This window comes from Apteryx rowi, unplaced genomic scaffold (assembly GCF_003343035.1).
Source record: "Apteryx rowi isolate R43461 unplaced genomic scaffold, aptRow1 scaffold_72, whole genome shotgun sequence".
Classification (NCBI taxonomy): domain Eukaryota; kingdom Metazoa; phylum Chordata; class Aves; order Apterygiformes; family Apterygidae; genus Apteryx; species Apteryx rowi.
In genome coordinates, this window is record NW_020451005.1 from 22,048 (window position 1) to 34,666 (window position 12,619).

At 34.7% G+C, this 12,619-nt stretch overlaps 1 protein-coding gene across 1 annotated transcript in view; it reads left to right on the forward strand.

The window, feature by feature from the left end:
* The window catches only part of LOC112976363 (lipopolysaccharide-responsive and beige-like anchor protein), a gene marked incomplete at its 5' end in the record, with an annotated part of 360,077 nt that overhangs the window by 20,045 nt on the left and 327,413 nt on the right, over positions 1–12,619 (forward strand). Inside the window, 5 exons of the mRNA XM_026087491.1 lie at positions 6,573–7,607; positions 8,674–8,849; positions 10,158–10,311; positions 10,729–10,909; positions 12,247–12,374. Of these exons, the coding sequence (XP_025943276.1) occupies positions 6,573–7,607; positions 8,674–8,849; positions 10,158–10,311; positions 10,729–10,909; positions 12,247–12,374 (1,674 nt within the window). The remainder of the gene's footprint in view (positions 1–6,572; positions 7,608–8,673; positions 8,850–10,157; positions 10,312–10,728; positions 10,910–12,246; positions 12,375–12,619) is intronic.

Below are 12,619 nucleotides of genomic sequence, written 5' to 3' on the forward strand. Positions count from 1 at the left end.
TTCCCATATGTAGCTTCCTGCATAATGTAAGGGAATTTGCTTTTCTTAGCTTTCTTCCACTCAGAACCACTCAGAAATAACCAGAGATTCTTCAGGTCAGTGAGCTACAGTCAATGTACAGTGCACACCTTTGTATCTTTCTCTTCACTGAACTGAAAATTAGTTTTGATATCTGTGGATGCTAGTGCCTCCAGTCTAAACAGATCTTTTTTTGTTTGGAGAACAGTTTCCACTTTTGAACTGTTAATGTTGCTAGCTGGAAAGTGGAAAAAACAGGTCAATAAAGTCCTTGTTAATATTAAAAAGTTGTAACATTTTCTGGAATTATGAAGAGTTTATTGATGGAATCTGCAGCACGGGGACTAATTTGCAGGAGCAGAAGCTGTAAGGAAACAGCAGTACCATATAATTGTTTGACCTGTTTGGCAGGCATTCCTGTCCCCTCTCTACTCCACAAAATTGCTCACCTGATAACAAGAAAAGACAAAGTCTTAACACAGTTGAAGTATTTTCACTGTGTTCTTTAATGCAAATGTCAATCATCTTAACCTTTTTCCTTGCTGTATGCTAATTTTTCTCCTTGGCAATTAGTAAATGTTGGATGTCAAATTAAGTTAAAATTAATGGCAGAGGCAAATGTTTTAGTTATTAGCTCACAAGTGTCTTTAGTAGTGCGTAGAGATGCATTCCAAACATTGCAAACAGCTATGGATTAACTATCAAATGATGGTGAAGATTAATGATTGGCCTTTTAGCTCACTAATTTAGAACAATTTCTAGTAATTAATTTTGCATTATCAGCTTTACAGTTGCAAATGCCTAAAGGAAAATAAAAAATGACTTAAGTGCATCTAAGGTTCTCCAAGCTGACAGTTGCCTTTTAAATTGTTGCAAGTTTGTACATCCTAATATTTAATCCTTAATACCTTTATATGTTATCTCTGTCTACCTGTACTTAATAATAGTAATTTCTACTTCATTTTGCATTTTTCTTGATATTGCTTTTATTAATCTTAAATGTTTTATTTGTATGGTATATTGTTTGGCTTTGTGAACTTGTGTGCTTCATAAATGCCATGCCATGGAACAAGAGTGGAAGGGAAGAGTTGCTCAGTGCCTTGATAGTAACACTATTTCTTGCTTTCTTGTCAAACCAATTTACAGATTAACATAGTGAGCAAAAATCTTTAGGCAGGCTTGTTGAAAAGTTGATTTTGCAAAGCAGTATTTCTTAAAATTGTTTAAAGTTTTTTGTATAAATAAGAAAACCCCAAACTTGAAATGCAAGTTTGAAAAATTCTATGTTATAGGTAGCCTGCATAATTTTGTGTGTTGCTGTTTTAATTTGCCTGTTATTTAAAGCGCACTGCTTAAAGCATTTAATTGTTACATGACATAAAATTTTGATTTGTGATGTGTATGGTGGAAGTAGAAATTGCTTTCTTGTTTAATTTTTTTTAAGTGAGGTACTCTTTTAGTTCTGTGCTTGCTAATTTTCTTCAATGATGTGTTTCTCGTTGCAGTTTTCTGCATTGTTCTTAAATCCATACAGATTCTCATCAGATTATGCTTGGATTTATTTGCCCATAAGCTTATATTGCCAATCTGTAAAGATCACAGTTCTCTGTATTGACCTTCTTTCTACTTTTTTTTTTTTTTGGTAGTACCCGTTAGCAATCCTGAAAAGCACATCAGTTTGTTTTCCAGAGTGTTGCAGGGGATTGTTCTTTACTGGCTTTAGAATCATTATCTGTTCTCTGTTTCAGCTAAGGCTGACTGCTAAATTCTACCACATCCCTGTACCATACATTATATTTTTATCTATCAGCCCTACCTGGGCAAAGAAGAACATGCTCTAAAGTTGTTTGCATTTCTAACCTGTACACCCAGTAGAACTCATAATTGTATCTTTCTGCAGTCTTAACTGAAAAAAAGTGCTTCAGCTTTTTATGGATGCTTCATAAGTTAAATAGTTGAAGTTGATACAAATATCTGTGGTGCCTATCTGACTTTATGATAGCATGTGTATGTTATTAGGAACTATAAAGCATGCAACAGGAGACTCTCCAAGAGACAAAAGAGTGAAGGTAGTATGGGGCAATTTTGAATAATCAATTAATAACAAGTGTATGTTTCTAGTAAGTATTGAAGAACTTTGCTGAAACAGCGGCTATTTTTTAGATAGCACGTGGGTTTGCGATTGTTTCAGGTTTCAAAAGCAGGAAGTTTTACATCTAGATGAACTTTTCTTCCAGTACTGAAATTTTAAGTGTCTTCAAACTTAAATGAGAAGTTATGATGTATAGGAAGCAGTTTGGAGGCCATTGTTGGCAAGGCAGTAAGAGTTTAAATGTATTAAGAATAAATGAAAACTCAACTATGTCCAAAGTTTATTATTAATGAGTCATCAAATTGTTAATGAGGGGTCAGAAAAATTGGAAGTTTTCAGTAACGTAATATGAATTACGGCATGCATGAAGCACATAGCAAAATACAAACCTGCTCAATAGTAATCATGAGGCGTGTTAATCACTATGTGGGAGATAACTTTTTAAAATAATCAGATAAAAATAATTTCTGAAAGCCTTGGCTGATCTTTTCTGTCTTGTTAATCTTTTTAGCAAATTGCAGATTATGAAGGGGAGTTTGGGAGGATACAATACTCGTGTGTTAGCGCTCAAAAAGAGGAAATGAAATGGCCCAGGTAGATGTAGATTATAGGCCAGGTAGCTGATCCTCATTCTTGGGTTAAATAGGACTAAGCTGAAAAAGAACAAGAGTACAGCAAAGACTTGTCAGCCTGATTTTATAGGAAATGTCTTGTTTTTAGGCAAACTTGATTTAACGCTTTTAACAAGATGAGAAATTTGGCTGCTAAGAGGAACTCTCTGTAGCCGAAATAGGCTTTTGTAAAGGGGGTTGGCTTGATAGCACATTAGAAAAAAAAAACAACAGAGTAGATCACAGGTTATATAAATTGAGATATGACCAACCAACCATTTCTCCAGAAATTGTTGTCAGTGAGGAATTGCCATTAAATGCAGAGCAGTATATAGGTTTCACAGGGTCTGATGTTATATTTGACACTGTTTAGCATTTTCGGTAAAGACTTAAAAGCTAGTGTAAAATTGCTGCAAATGGCACAAAGATTGGTGGCAGTAAGTGAGTATGAGAGCCCTACAGAATGAGGTGGATTATGTAGTCTTCGGGACCACTCGAGCCTCTCGGTGTACAAAATTAAATGCCTAGGACAAAGCACTGTAGAATGTGTCTGAAGAGTGGAAAGTGAAAAGCTGTAAAGGAGGTCATTTTTGTTCTTGTATATGAGTTTAATGAGACTTACGCTGGAATGTTACATGAAAATGCAACACATTTAAAGATTTAAAAGGCTGGAAAGGTTGCAGAAGGGGGTCACAGGAAGAACTCCAGTCCTTCAGATTGAAAGCTCATTCTTTTTAGATTGTGCTGTTATATCTCCATCTCTTGGGCTTTTGAAAGCAGTATTATTATACTATGTTAATAGAAAAAGCTCTTAAAAGCACTGTATTTCTCCCTCATTTTTTTCTTAATTTTATTTTAACTGGGAAGGGCAGGCATAATCAGTGACTAGAAACAGAAGCCAGACATTCAAATAAGAAAGAGTGCAATTTTTTAAAACAGTATAGTAGATTTAATTATTGGAAAAGATGACCCAAGGGAAATTTCTTTTCTAGATTTCTTAAACCAAGACTGGGCAGCTTTCTGAATATTATTTTCCAAGCCAAGTAACTGGGCTAAATGTGTAGGAAGCTGGGTTAAATTCAAGGACTGGACTAGATGATCAGATCTTCCTTTGTGTACTTAAGCTCAGTGATTCTTTGAAAAGCTAAGGGAAAGTAACTGCAACAGAGAACTGATGATAAACTTTAAGGAAGCATTTAAAGTTATATTCCTTGATGCTTGTGATTTACTTTAACTGGGTTAGTAATTTACTAAAGTTAACACTTATGTAGTTAGAGTGCCAGGGCTTACAACTTTATATGGCTATTAAAGCTCATTGTGTTTTGCAAGGACCAACGTAAGCATCAAGTGTTGTTTGATGAAACTCTTGCAAAACTGAATGTTCCCTTTTTGCAAGGTGGGTTTAGTAACTGGCAGCCCTGCAAAACATCTCCCCAATTCGTTCCATTGAGGCTGAATTGTTGCTGCTACTGTACATGTTCTGCGAGTCAGGTACTACTCTCCATTGCATCCAGGTTTGAGTGCTGAAGAAAATGATGTTCTGTAACAGGTCCTTCTAGCCCCTGTCTTGTGATCACCTTAGTGTCATGTTGCCCATCCCCATTTTTTCTGGGGAGAGGTGGCAGCAGCAGTAATGAAATTTGACATGCATGTCTTCCTCAGAAAGAAAGTGCCATTCTCATCTTTATCTTCGTTTGTGTTGGTTCAAGGTGACTGCTGAAATATGATTTTAAGGCTAGACCTGGAACTTGTTCAATGGTTTTGGTAGCAGTGTATAACCAGAGTAGAATCCAGGCCTCGCTCATACGCGGGCATACCTTAGCAGTGTTACAAAACAAATATGTAACTAAAGCTGGCAAATACCATTTGAGGAGTCATTTTTACCATGTATTTTTCAGACAAAAACAAGTGTTACAAAACCAAATCTGATATTGAAGACCTGAATAGAAATAAATAAAGGTAGCTATGTTATTATTGGCTTGTTACAACTGTGCTTGCACTGCATAGATGATGTATGTACATATTGTGAGTCAGAGTGCTTTCTGGGAAATACATATGATGTTTTGTTGAAATCAACAATATTTTCACTTGTTGAATGTCACTTTTATACTTGTTAGAATAAAACTTTCCAGTAGTTGTGGAAGTAGAGGAAGCATTAGGGAGAGGGAGGAGGAGGAAAACTGGCTGGATACAAGCTCAAATTGTCCAAAGCTTTTCTTCTGTTCTGAAAAGTGGTGTATTTGACCAAAAGTAGCCTCTTTGTCTAATCATATTTTTGAAAATCAATTAGAAGTTTGAGGGAGGTCTTATTAACACAATCTATTTGGGGTTGCTTTTGACATCCTGACTTTGGTGTGATTCAAAAGGGATTTGGAAAGAAGAATTTCTAAGAATAATTAAAAACTAATTTAGCAATACCCTGAAATCAAATATCTTATAGTTCCATTGGGATAGATTATTATTGGTAATCATTTACCCTTTATTGTTTGTACAGAACTGATTTGAAACCAGTATAGAAAGACCTTTTTATTTTTTTATTATTATTTTTATTTTTTTTTGAAACAGTAGGAGGGAGATTTCCTGCTTGTACTGCTAGAGACTCAATTTTCAATTATTATATCAACTTGAACAAGTAGCATGCTTCAGGTTATGTGTTAGGGTAGTGTACTGCTCCTTATACTATGTAAATATATATTTGATTGGTGGAGAAAATGGTACATTAAAAAGCTAAGGTTTTGTTCTTGACAATAAAATGTTCTAAGAATATTCTGTTTTACCTTTGGGTTTTTTTTTTGCTTCTCTCTGATTTCTTAGCTCTAATTTCTAGTGCCTTTTTAACATGTCTGGTTAATTTTTGTTTAACATGTAATGTCTTAAGAGAAAATGTTCCTACTGACAAATCATCATTTTGAATACCAGGTGCATGGAAGGGTTTAAATGAGTTCCAAATGAAGAAGTTCAGTATGTAAAAGAATAAGAAAATGTGTATTAATGTATTTAGTAAAATGCACTTCCCTGCTTTGTCAGAGCAATATGTTTAATGATGAAGAAAACAGTTTAAAAAAAAAAAAATCCTCAGTTGCAGTTTATATTTTGGGAAAATTTTGAGAACTAAGCTTTCAGTTTCCCAGCTCATCCAAGTTTTGTCAGAATGAAGGGCTTAGATAGACACTTCTGATATATTTAGGATTTAGATTTATCTTCTATAAAAGGATGGATAAACTGAATTGAATCACAGTAAAATAAAACCTTAAGAGTTAGTCTAGTTAGATTTTTTTTCTTTCAACACACAACTAGTAATTTTATTTGGGGAAAAGAACTTTATCAGTATGTATGTAGACGTTTTTTCTATTTTTTTTTTTTTTTTATATATACCTCAAACAATATATTTTTTTCAGCTCATCCATTGGAAAGTCTTCTCATTTTGATCAGGTTGTGTAGTTCTTCTCATCTTGCTATTTAGACAGACTGGATGAATAGCTCTCTCTTTTTTAAAGAAGTTCTCCTTAAGTAAGAATACTTTCTAAAACTCTGAGTACTTCTAGTAAATGTCTGAATTCCTGTCTTTGGGGTCATTCTAGGATATATATATTTTTAATTCTAGTATTATGTTTTTGCCAGGAATAATGGGTATACTTAAGAAACGCTTGCGTTAAGTTAGTGATCTGCAATATGAAATGATTTTTTAACCTTATGTTTTAGGGTATCGTGAGGACAGCATCCAATATAAGTTTATAGTATAACCTTGTAATTTGGATAAGGATATTTGGGTTTTTCAGAATCAATACTATGGAAGAAATAACCATTAATACATGATTTTTAATGTACTTCCAACATCTTTGTTCTTTCAGGTAACTTTTGAAATGCACAAAGAGAATCTTTCTCAAATGTACAGGGAATACCAAGGGAAAGAAGGCGAAGGGAGTGGAATAGGTCCTTCAGCTCCCATTAGAACAATCTCTGGAGTTAGCAAGGAAGCTGAAACTGTAGGAAAGCTACCCCATTTGGAGTTAAAAGAAGCTGCTGCTGCTCCTTCCTGTATTGTTGATGATGATGATATGGAGTGCAGTACTGAAAAAAATGAGACAAAGCCCTCATCAGTTGGTGACCAGCAAACTCATTCAGTGTCTAATCAAGGGAAGGAATTGGAGGAGGAAGACAGGGAGAGTGCACACAATTTAACAGCAGTGCCTTGCTCAGAATTTTCTCCAGAGACAGAAGCAATAAAGCCCAGTGTTTCAGAAATTAGTACTGGAATAGCTGAAGCAATTGAAGATTCCCTGAGCAAAGCACACGAACTTGTGCAAGAAAAAGCAGCTGTCACTGCTGCTTCTTTAGCAGAGCAAACTACTTTGGAAGGAGAAACTCTTGAAAGTCCAGAAGGACTGGAAAAATCAACACTAGATGCGGAAGAGGAAGATGACTTTGTTGATTTGAAAGAGGAAAGTAGTATGCCTTTACCTCTAGAAGAGGTAGCAGAAACAGTCAAAGAACATAGCTCTCATGAAAGCCAAGGAATAAAGCAGGAAAAAGTAATAGAGAAGGAACCTGAATCTGTGCTTTTAGAATCCAAAGATACTGGGGGTGTGGATGGGAAAAAGCTAGAAATGGCTTCATTATCAGAAACAGTAAGTTCTGCAGTTCAAGAAATAGCTACTCGAATGGATTCAGAAGGGGAAAAGAAGCTGGAGGAAGAAAACATTCTTTTCAGTGAAACCAGAACAGCTGAAGAGGATGCAAATGCACACGTACCAGAGCTTGCTGGAGCCTCTGAGAAAAGAATTGCCAAGCTTGATGTTTCTAGTGTTGCATCAGATACAGAAAGGCTGGAACTGAAAGCCAACACAAGTCTAGAAGCACCTTTGCCCCCCAGATCCCTACCTGAGGTAACTTTTGCTTGTCCTACATACGCCTAGCTTAAAAACAAGTGGAAGTGCTTAACTCTATGATATTTATAAGAAAAAATGTGCCTGTTGACATTTTGGGGATTTTAGTAGGAATGGATTTTGTGAGTTATCTAAAGAACACACAACTCTTGATTAAATAGCTATAATTCATACTAATTTGTGTTCGGGGAAGTCTCTAAGTTATTCTTTGTACATCTGTTCATGGACGTTCTTGGAGACTGAATATTGGGCTAGATGAACTCTTAGTCTGCATCAATACTGCCATTCTTCTGTTTGAAGAATGGAAAGAAACATTTGTTTATATATTCTGAGAGTATTTTATCTGGAATTTCTTCTGCTTCTTCACTCAAACTCCCTTTTACTCTTTTCAGTCTGACCTCTCCTAATTTTCTGGATTTTGAGAAGCAAACATTTATTGTGCAGGGAGATATAGCACTGAATTTTTTTCGTATCGTGATGGAATCTGTGAAAATAGTTTTTATGCTAGCTACTCTGCAGGTACACAAAAATAAATACTTTTGAAACTACAGAATTTGACAGGGTTGTCACTTTATTGTGTCAAGCTACTTCCCCCCCCCCCCCCAATGCAATTTAAAATTGGGCTTCTGTTGCCTACTGCAGTTCTCCATCCCTTTTAGTCTTTAGTTTCCAACTCAACTTTCCATGGTTAAATACTCATCTATCTGAGTACTTCCCTTCTGCAGACATACCTGCTAATGGATGCTCTTCATTCTACACCATTCTTCCTCAAAGGAGGAAAAACATTATCTACAGAAATATATACTCCCCCTGTGGTAAGGCTGAGTTGCTGCTTGTATATGCCTAGAATGAGAGGTGCAGTAGTGCAGGTGTAGACTAGTTTGTAGGTTTGATTTATCCAGTACATAGCATTTGTGTAATAGCTCTAGCTTTATTTGTAACTGTGTGTACTATCTAAGCTTGTACAATGTCTAAACTCTAAAGTCTGTTAAGTGCTTTTCAGTGTATGCTGCAGAAACTAATTACCAGGGCACCGGTTTTTTTTGTCTACAAACTGTGTATTCAGACCTCAAGGCAGCAAGATTCTTCAGGACAAGAGCTAGCAGCTACATCGGATGGGCAGAGAAGAGACTCCAGGTCTACTGTGTTCCGTATTCCTGAGTTTAAGTGGTCACTGATGCATCAGCGCTTGCTCACAGACTTGCTCTTTTCCATAGAAACAGATATACAGATGTGGAGAAGGTAAATTTATATGCTTTATGTGCAATGATATAGATTGGCATTTCATTATAATTAACCTGAAATTTTGTTGAAATGGCATCAGAGTCACTTTTTGACTTTGGAATTTTCACATCTGCTATTTTATCCATTATTAAGTAGCCTTAATTATTTTGTGGCCTATATCCAAAAATTCTCATATTTATGGTTTACTTTTTTAAAGACTTTTTACGTGTGGAATGTTTGAGGGCCTGCATGTGCATTTTGACTGAAATTTTGACCACATTTACATCAGGGGCAGTCTTGTTACTGATTTCAGTTGGACCATGATTTTCATGTTCTTAATGTATTTATTTAGGGACCTGCATCTTTCATTAGTGTCTAAACAAGGATGAAAAAAAATCTATCTCAAATATCATTTATTACTTTGAAATATACACAGACCATTTTGCTGCTTTGATAGAGTTCTGTGAAACTAAAGAGGAGTTCTAGTTTTATGTATATAAAAATTAATGTGCAACAGGGGTATGGAATATAATCCTCTTATTAAATTTTTATTTTGTTTTTAGCAAAAAAGGGAAACTTTGACACCAGTAGTAATTCTGGTTTTTAATGTTAAGATTCAATTATTTAAATAAGAATGCTATCACTTATCAGCTTGTAGTAGTGAATGTTAAATTTAAATCAAACCATATAGCTATACTGACCTGATAAAAATGAATGTACAGATGAATAACTGGAGTCTTTAAGTGCTTAAAATACAATTTAAATAGAGGTGAATTTTTGTCTGGCTATCATTTTTAAGATGTGACTAAATTATCAGGATATCATCAGGTACAGTTAAAGTACATTTCTAGTTTAGGTTGTCTCTTGAAAAATCTGTTCTTGTGTTTAACAGGACTTACGTTTGTGTGTTCTTTTGTTTCTAATTTCTTTGAGAAGTGGTTAATATTTCCTTTGCTTTTCTAAAGATTTAAGTTCAAATCTAGTTTATACCCCTAGGAAACATTATTGTATTGATTGATATAGTGACTTTTGCTATAGTAGGTAATCATAGACCAATCTATAATGTATCTTTAGCCAAATGATCATTTACAACACACATTGATGTTGTTAGCAGGTTATGATCTGGAGAGGATTAAGAACAAAAAGGAAGGATAGTTTTAAGTTTAGATTAAAGTATATCAGTTGAACCTTGTGGTCATGTGATATTTGCTGCACCATTGCTCACTCTCTGCTTTTAGTCTTTCGAATACATAAAGATGCAAAAATATCACAAAAATAAAGCTGTGCTCTGTTACATTTTTTGTAAAATCTGCTTTTTTTGGACAGCCATTCTACAAAAACTGTGATGGACTTTGTGAATAGCAGTGACAATGTCATATTTGTACACAACACAATTCACCTCATCTCTCAAGTGATGGACAACATGATCATGGCTTGTGGTGGCATATTGCCATTGCTTTCTGCTGCTACATCTGCTACAGTAAGAAATATCATTTTTATTTGCAAATTTATCTCCTGTGGGAGGAGGCCTCTCTTTATACAGTGTATTAACCCATTATATCTGTTGTGTTGGGAGACAGGAAAATATGTTTCCGCAAACACCTCTTTCCTCCCTCTGCACGCTTTGCCTACCCCCTGCCTTCTCTAAGATAAATTGTTTGCCTGCCCTCTTTGCCCGAAGATGTAAAAAGAAGTCACTTAGAGAGCTTCGTTGTCTCATGATGGTTTGCAGTGGGATTAAATCTCTATACTAATGATTGTTTCTGGAATACAACTGATTACTACTTTTGAATCTGACTAGAAATGGACTTCCAACATACATTTTTCTTCATTTAAGTTGTATGAATATTATCTTTGTAAAGAAGTAAATGTTGTCTTCAATTTTTTCAATATGTAGCATGAATTGGAGAATATTGAGCCAACTCAAGGACTTTCAGTAGAAGCATCTTTAACATTTCTCCAGAGGTTAATCAACCTTGTGGATGTGCTAATTTTTGCAAGCTCTCTTGGTTTCACTGAAATTGAGTCTGAGAAAAATATGTCATCTGGAGGAATTCTGCGACAATGTCTCCGTCTGGGTAAGCCAATAAAACCACTTAATGAACATAGCTTGCTACTACAAAATAGTTACTATTGTTAGATTTTTTTTTTTTTAATCAAAATTAAATTTAGTAAAAGATGCATTGGAATCTTTTACTATTTTGGTGTTACTCTATTCTACAATGTATATGTATATATTTTTTTCTGTTTAAATAGTTTAAATTAAATAACTGATTAAAGTAAGTTCTGCTAGCCTCAGTGTTGGGTGCATGTATCGATTTTGTCCACGAAGGTCCTTCTTTTACCTAAGTTCCCCAAAAAGTCAAGACTGAAAACACAGCAGTGTTATGAAAAAGAAATGATTATGAATATGAAAAAGAAAGGAATGTTTTTATATACACTTGCAGTGTATATAAAAACATGAACTTTTACAATGCATATGAAAGAAGGTCAGTAGATGAAGATATGGTGGTAACTAGAAATGTAAATTTCTAAAGAGCATGGTTCAGATCAGTTAGTAGTTGTACCCAGTATTGTAGTATATTTACAGCAAACTAAATTGAAAGAAAGTGATCACTACCTAAGAAACTAATGACTATTTTAGAAATGGGAACATACAAGATCATAATCAGGGTCCAGTTAATTAATACAGGAGTACAGTGGTCATGCCAATCGCATGCTGTAAGATTTTTTTTGTTACAAAAAATTTAATTTGCATGAGTGCCAGAGCAGCTCAGAGCCTCAACAGTAACTAGCCTTCCTCTCCCTTTCTAGGCAATTAAAACTTTGCAGGTAGAGCAAGATTTATGGGATGCAAACAGGTATAGAGGTGGGGTAGTTCTTTTTTCCTTTGAAAATAATATTAGAAGATAAAACGGGTGCTATTGTGAAGCTAAAAAAATGAATAAATTATATAACATAAGAACGTGTCTAGTCTGAGAGTGACAAGTCATTGTGAAGCAAATACTGTTATTTGTTTCACTAGTGTAGCACTTGTTTTTCTTCCTTGTTAGTCTATGATAACAAACTTAGCTGTCTTTACCCCTCCCACTCCCCAAGGTGGTATTCATGGTAACATTTCAATGAGAGATGAAGAAAGGATGTAGTAATGCTAACCTATTCATTCTGAAGTATTTATTTATATTATTTATATTTGTGTTCTAATAGTTCAGTATTAATTTTTGGTTATTAATTATTAAAGTATTTAGAGCATTGTTTTGCAACTATTTACAATTTATTGAAACAAAATATTCTTTTACTGATTTGTTTAAAGTTTATAGTTTAAGTGGTAAACACAAGTATATTATACATCTCTGTAAGGAATATAGATAATATAATTCCCAGCAAAACTATTAACATTTCTTTTCCCTTCAAGTATGTGCAGTAGCAGTAAGAAATTGCTTGGAATGCCAGCAGCATGCACAGCTGAAACCTACTGGAGACACTGTGAAGAACCAAAAAACAATGCAGGGTCTTATAGGAACAGGAAAGTCTGCAGCAAAGGCAAGTTTGAGGCCATGCTCAAACCCACAAATATTAATTATTACTATGTACAAAAGGATAAGTGTTTAAATTTATACTTGCACCACTGATATTTTTATGGAGCTGAACAGCATGAACACTGGAAATCCTGAAAAATCCTAATTTTTCCAAGCTATGAATTTAACATTTACATATTTAACCTTATACAGTGAAATAACTCTGTCACAAGAACTTACTTTGCCAAGATATTTATGTTTTTTTTTTCT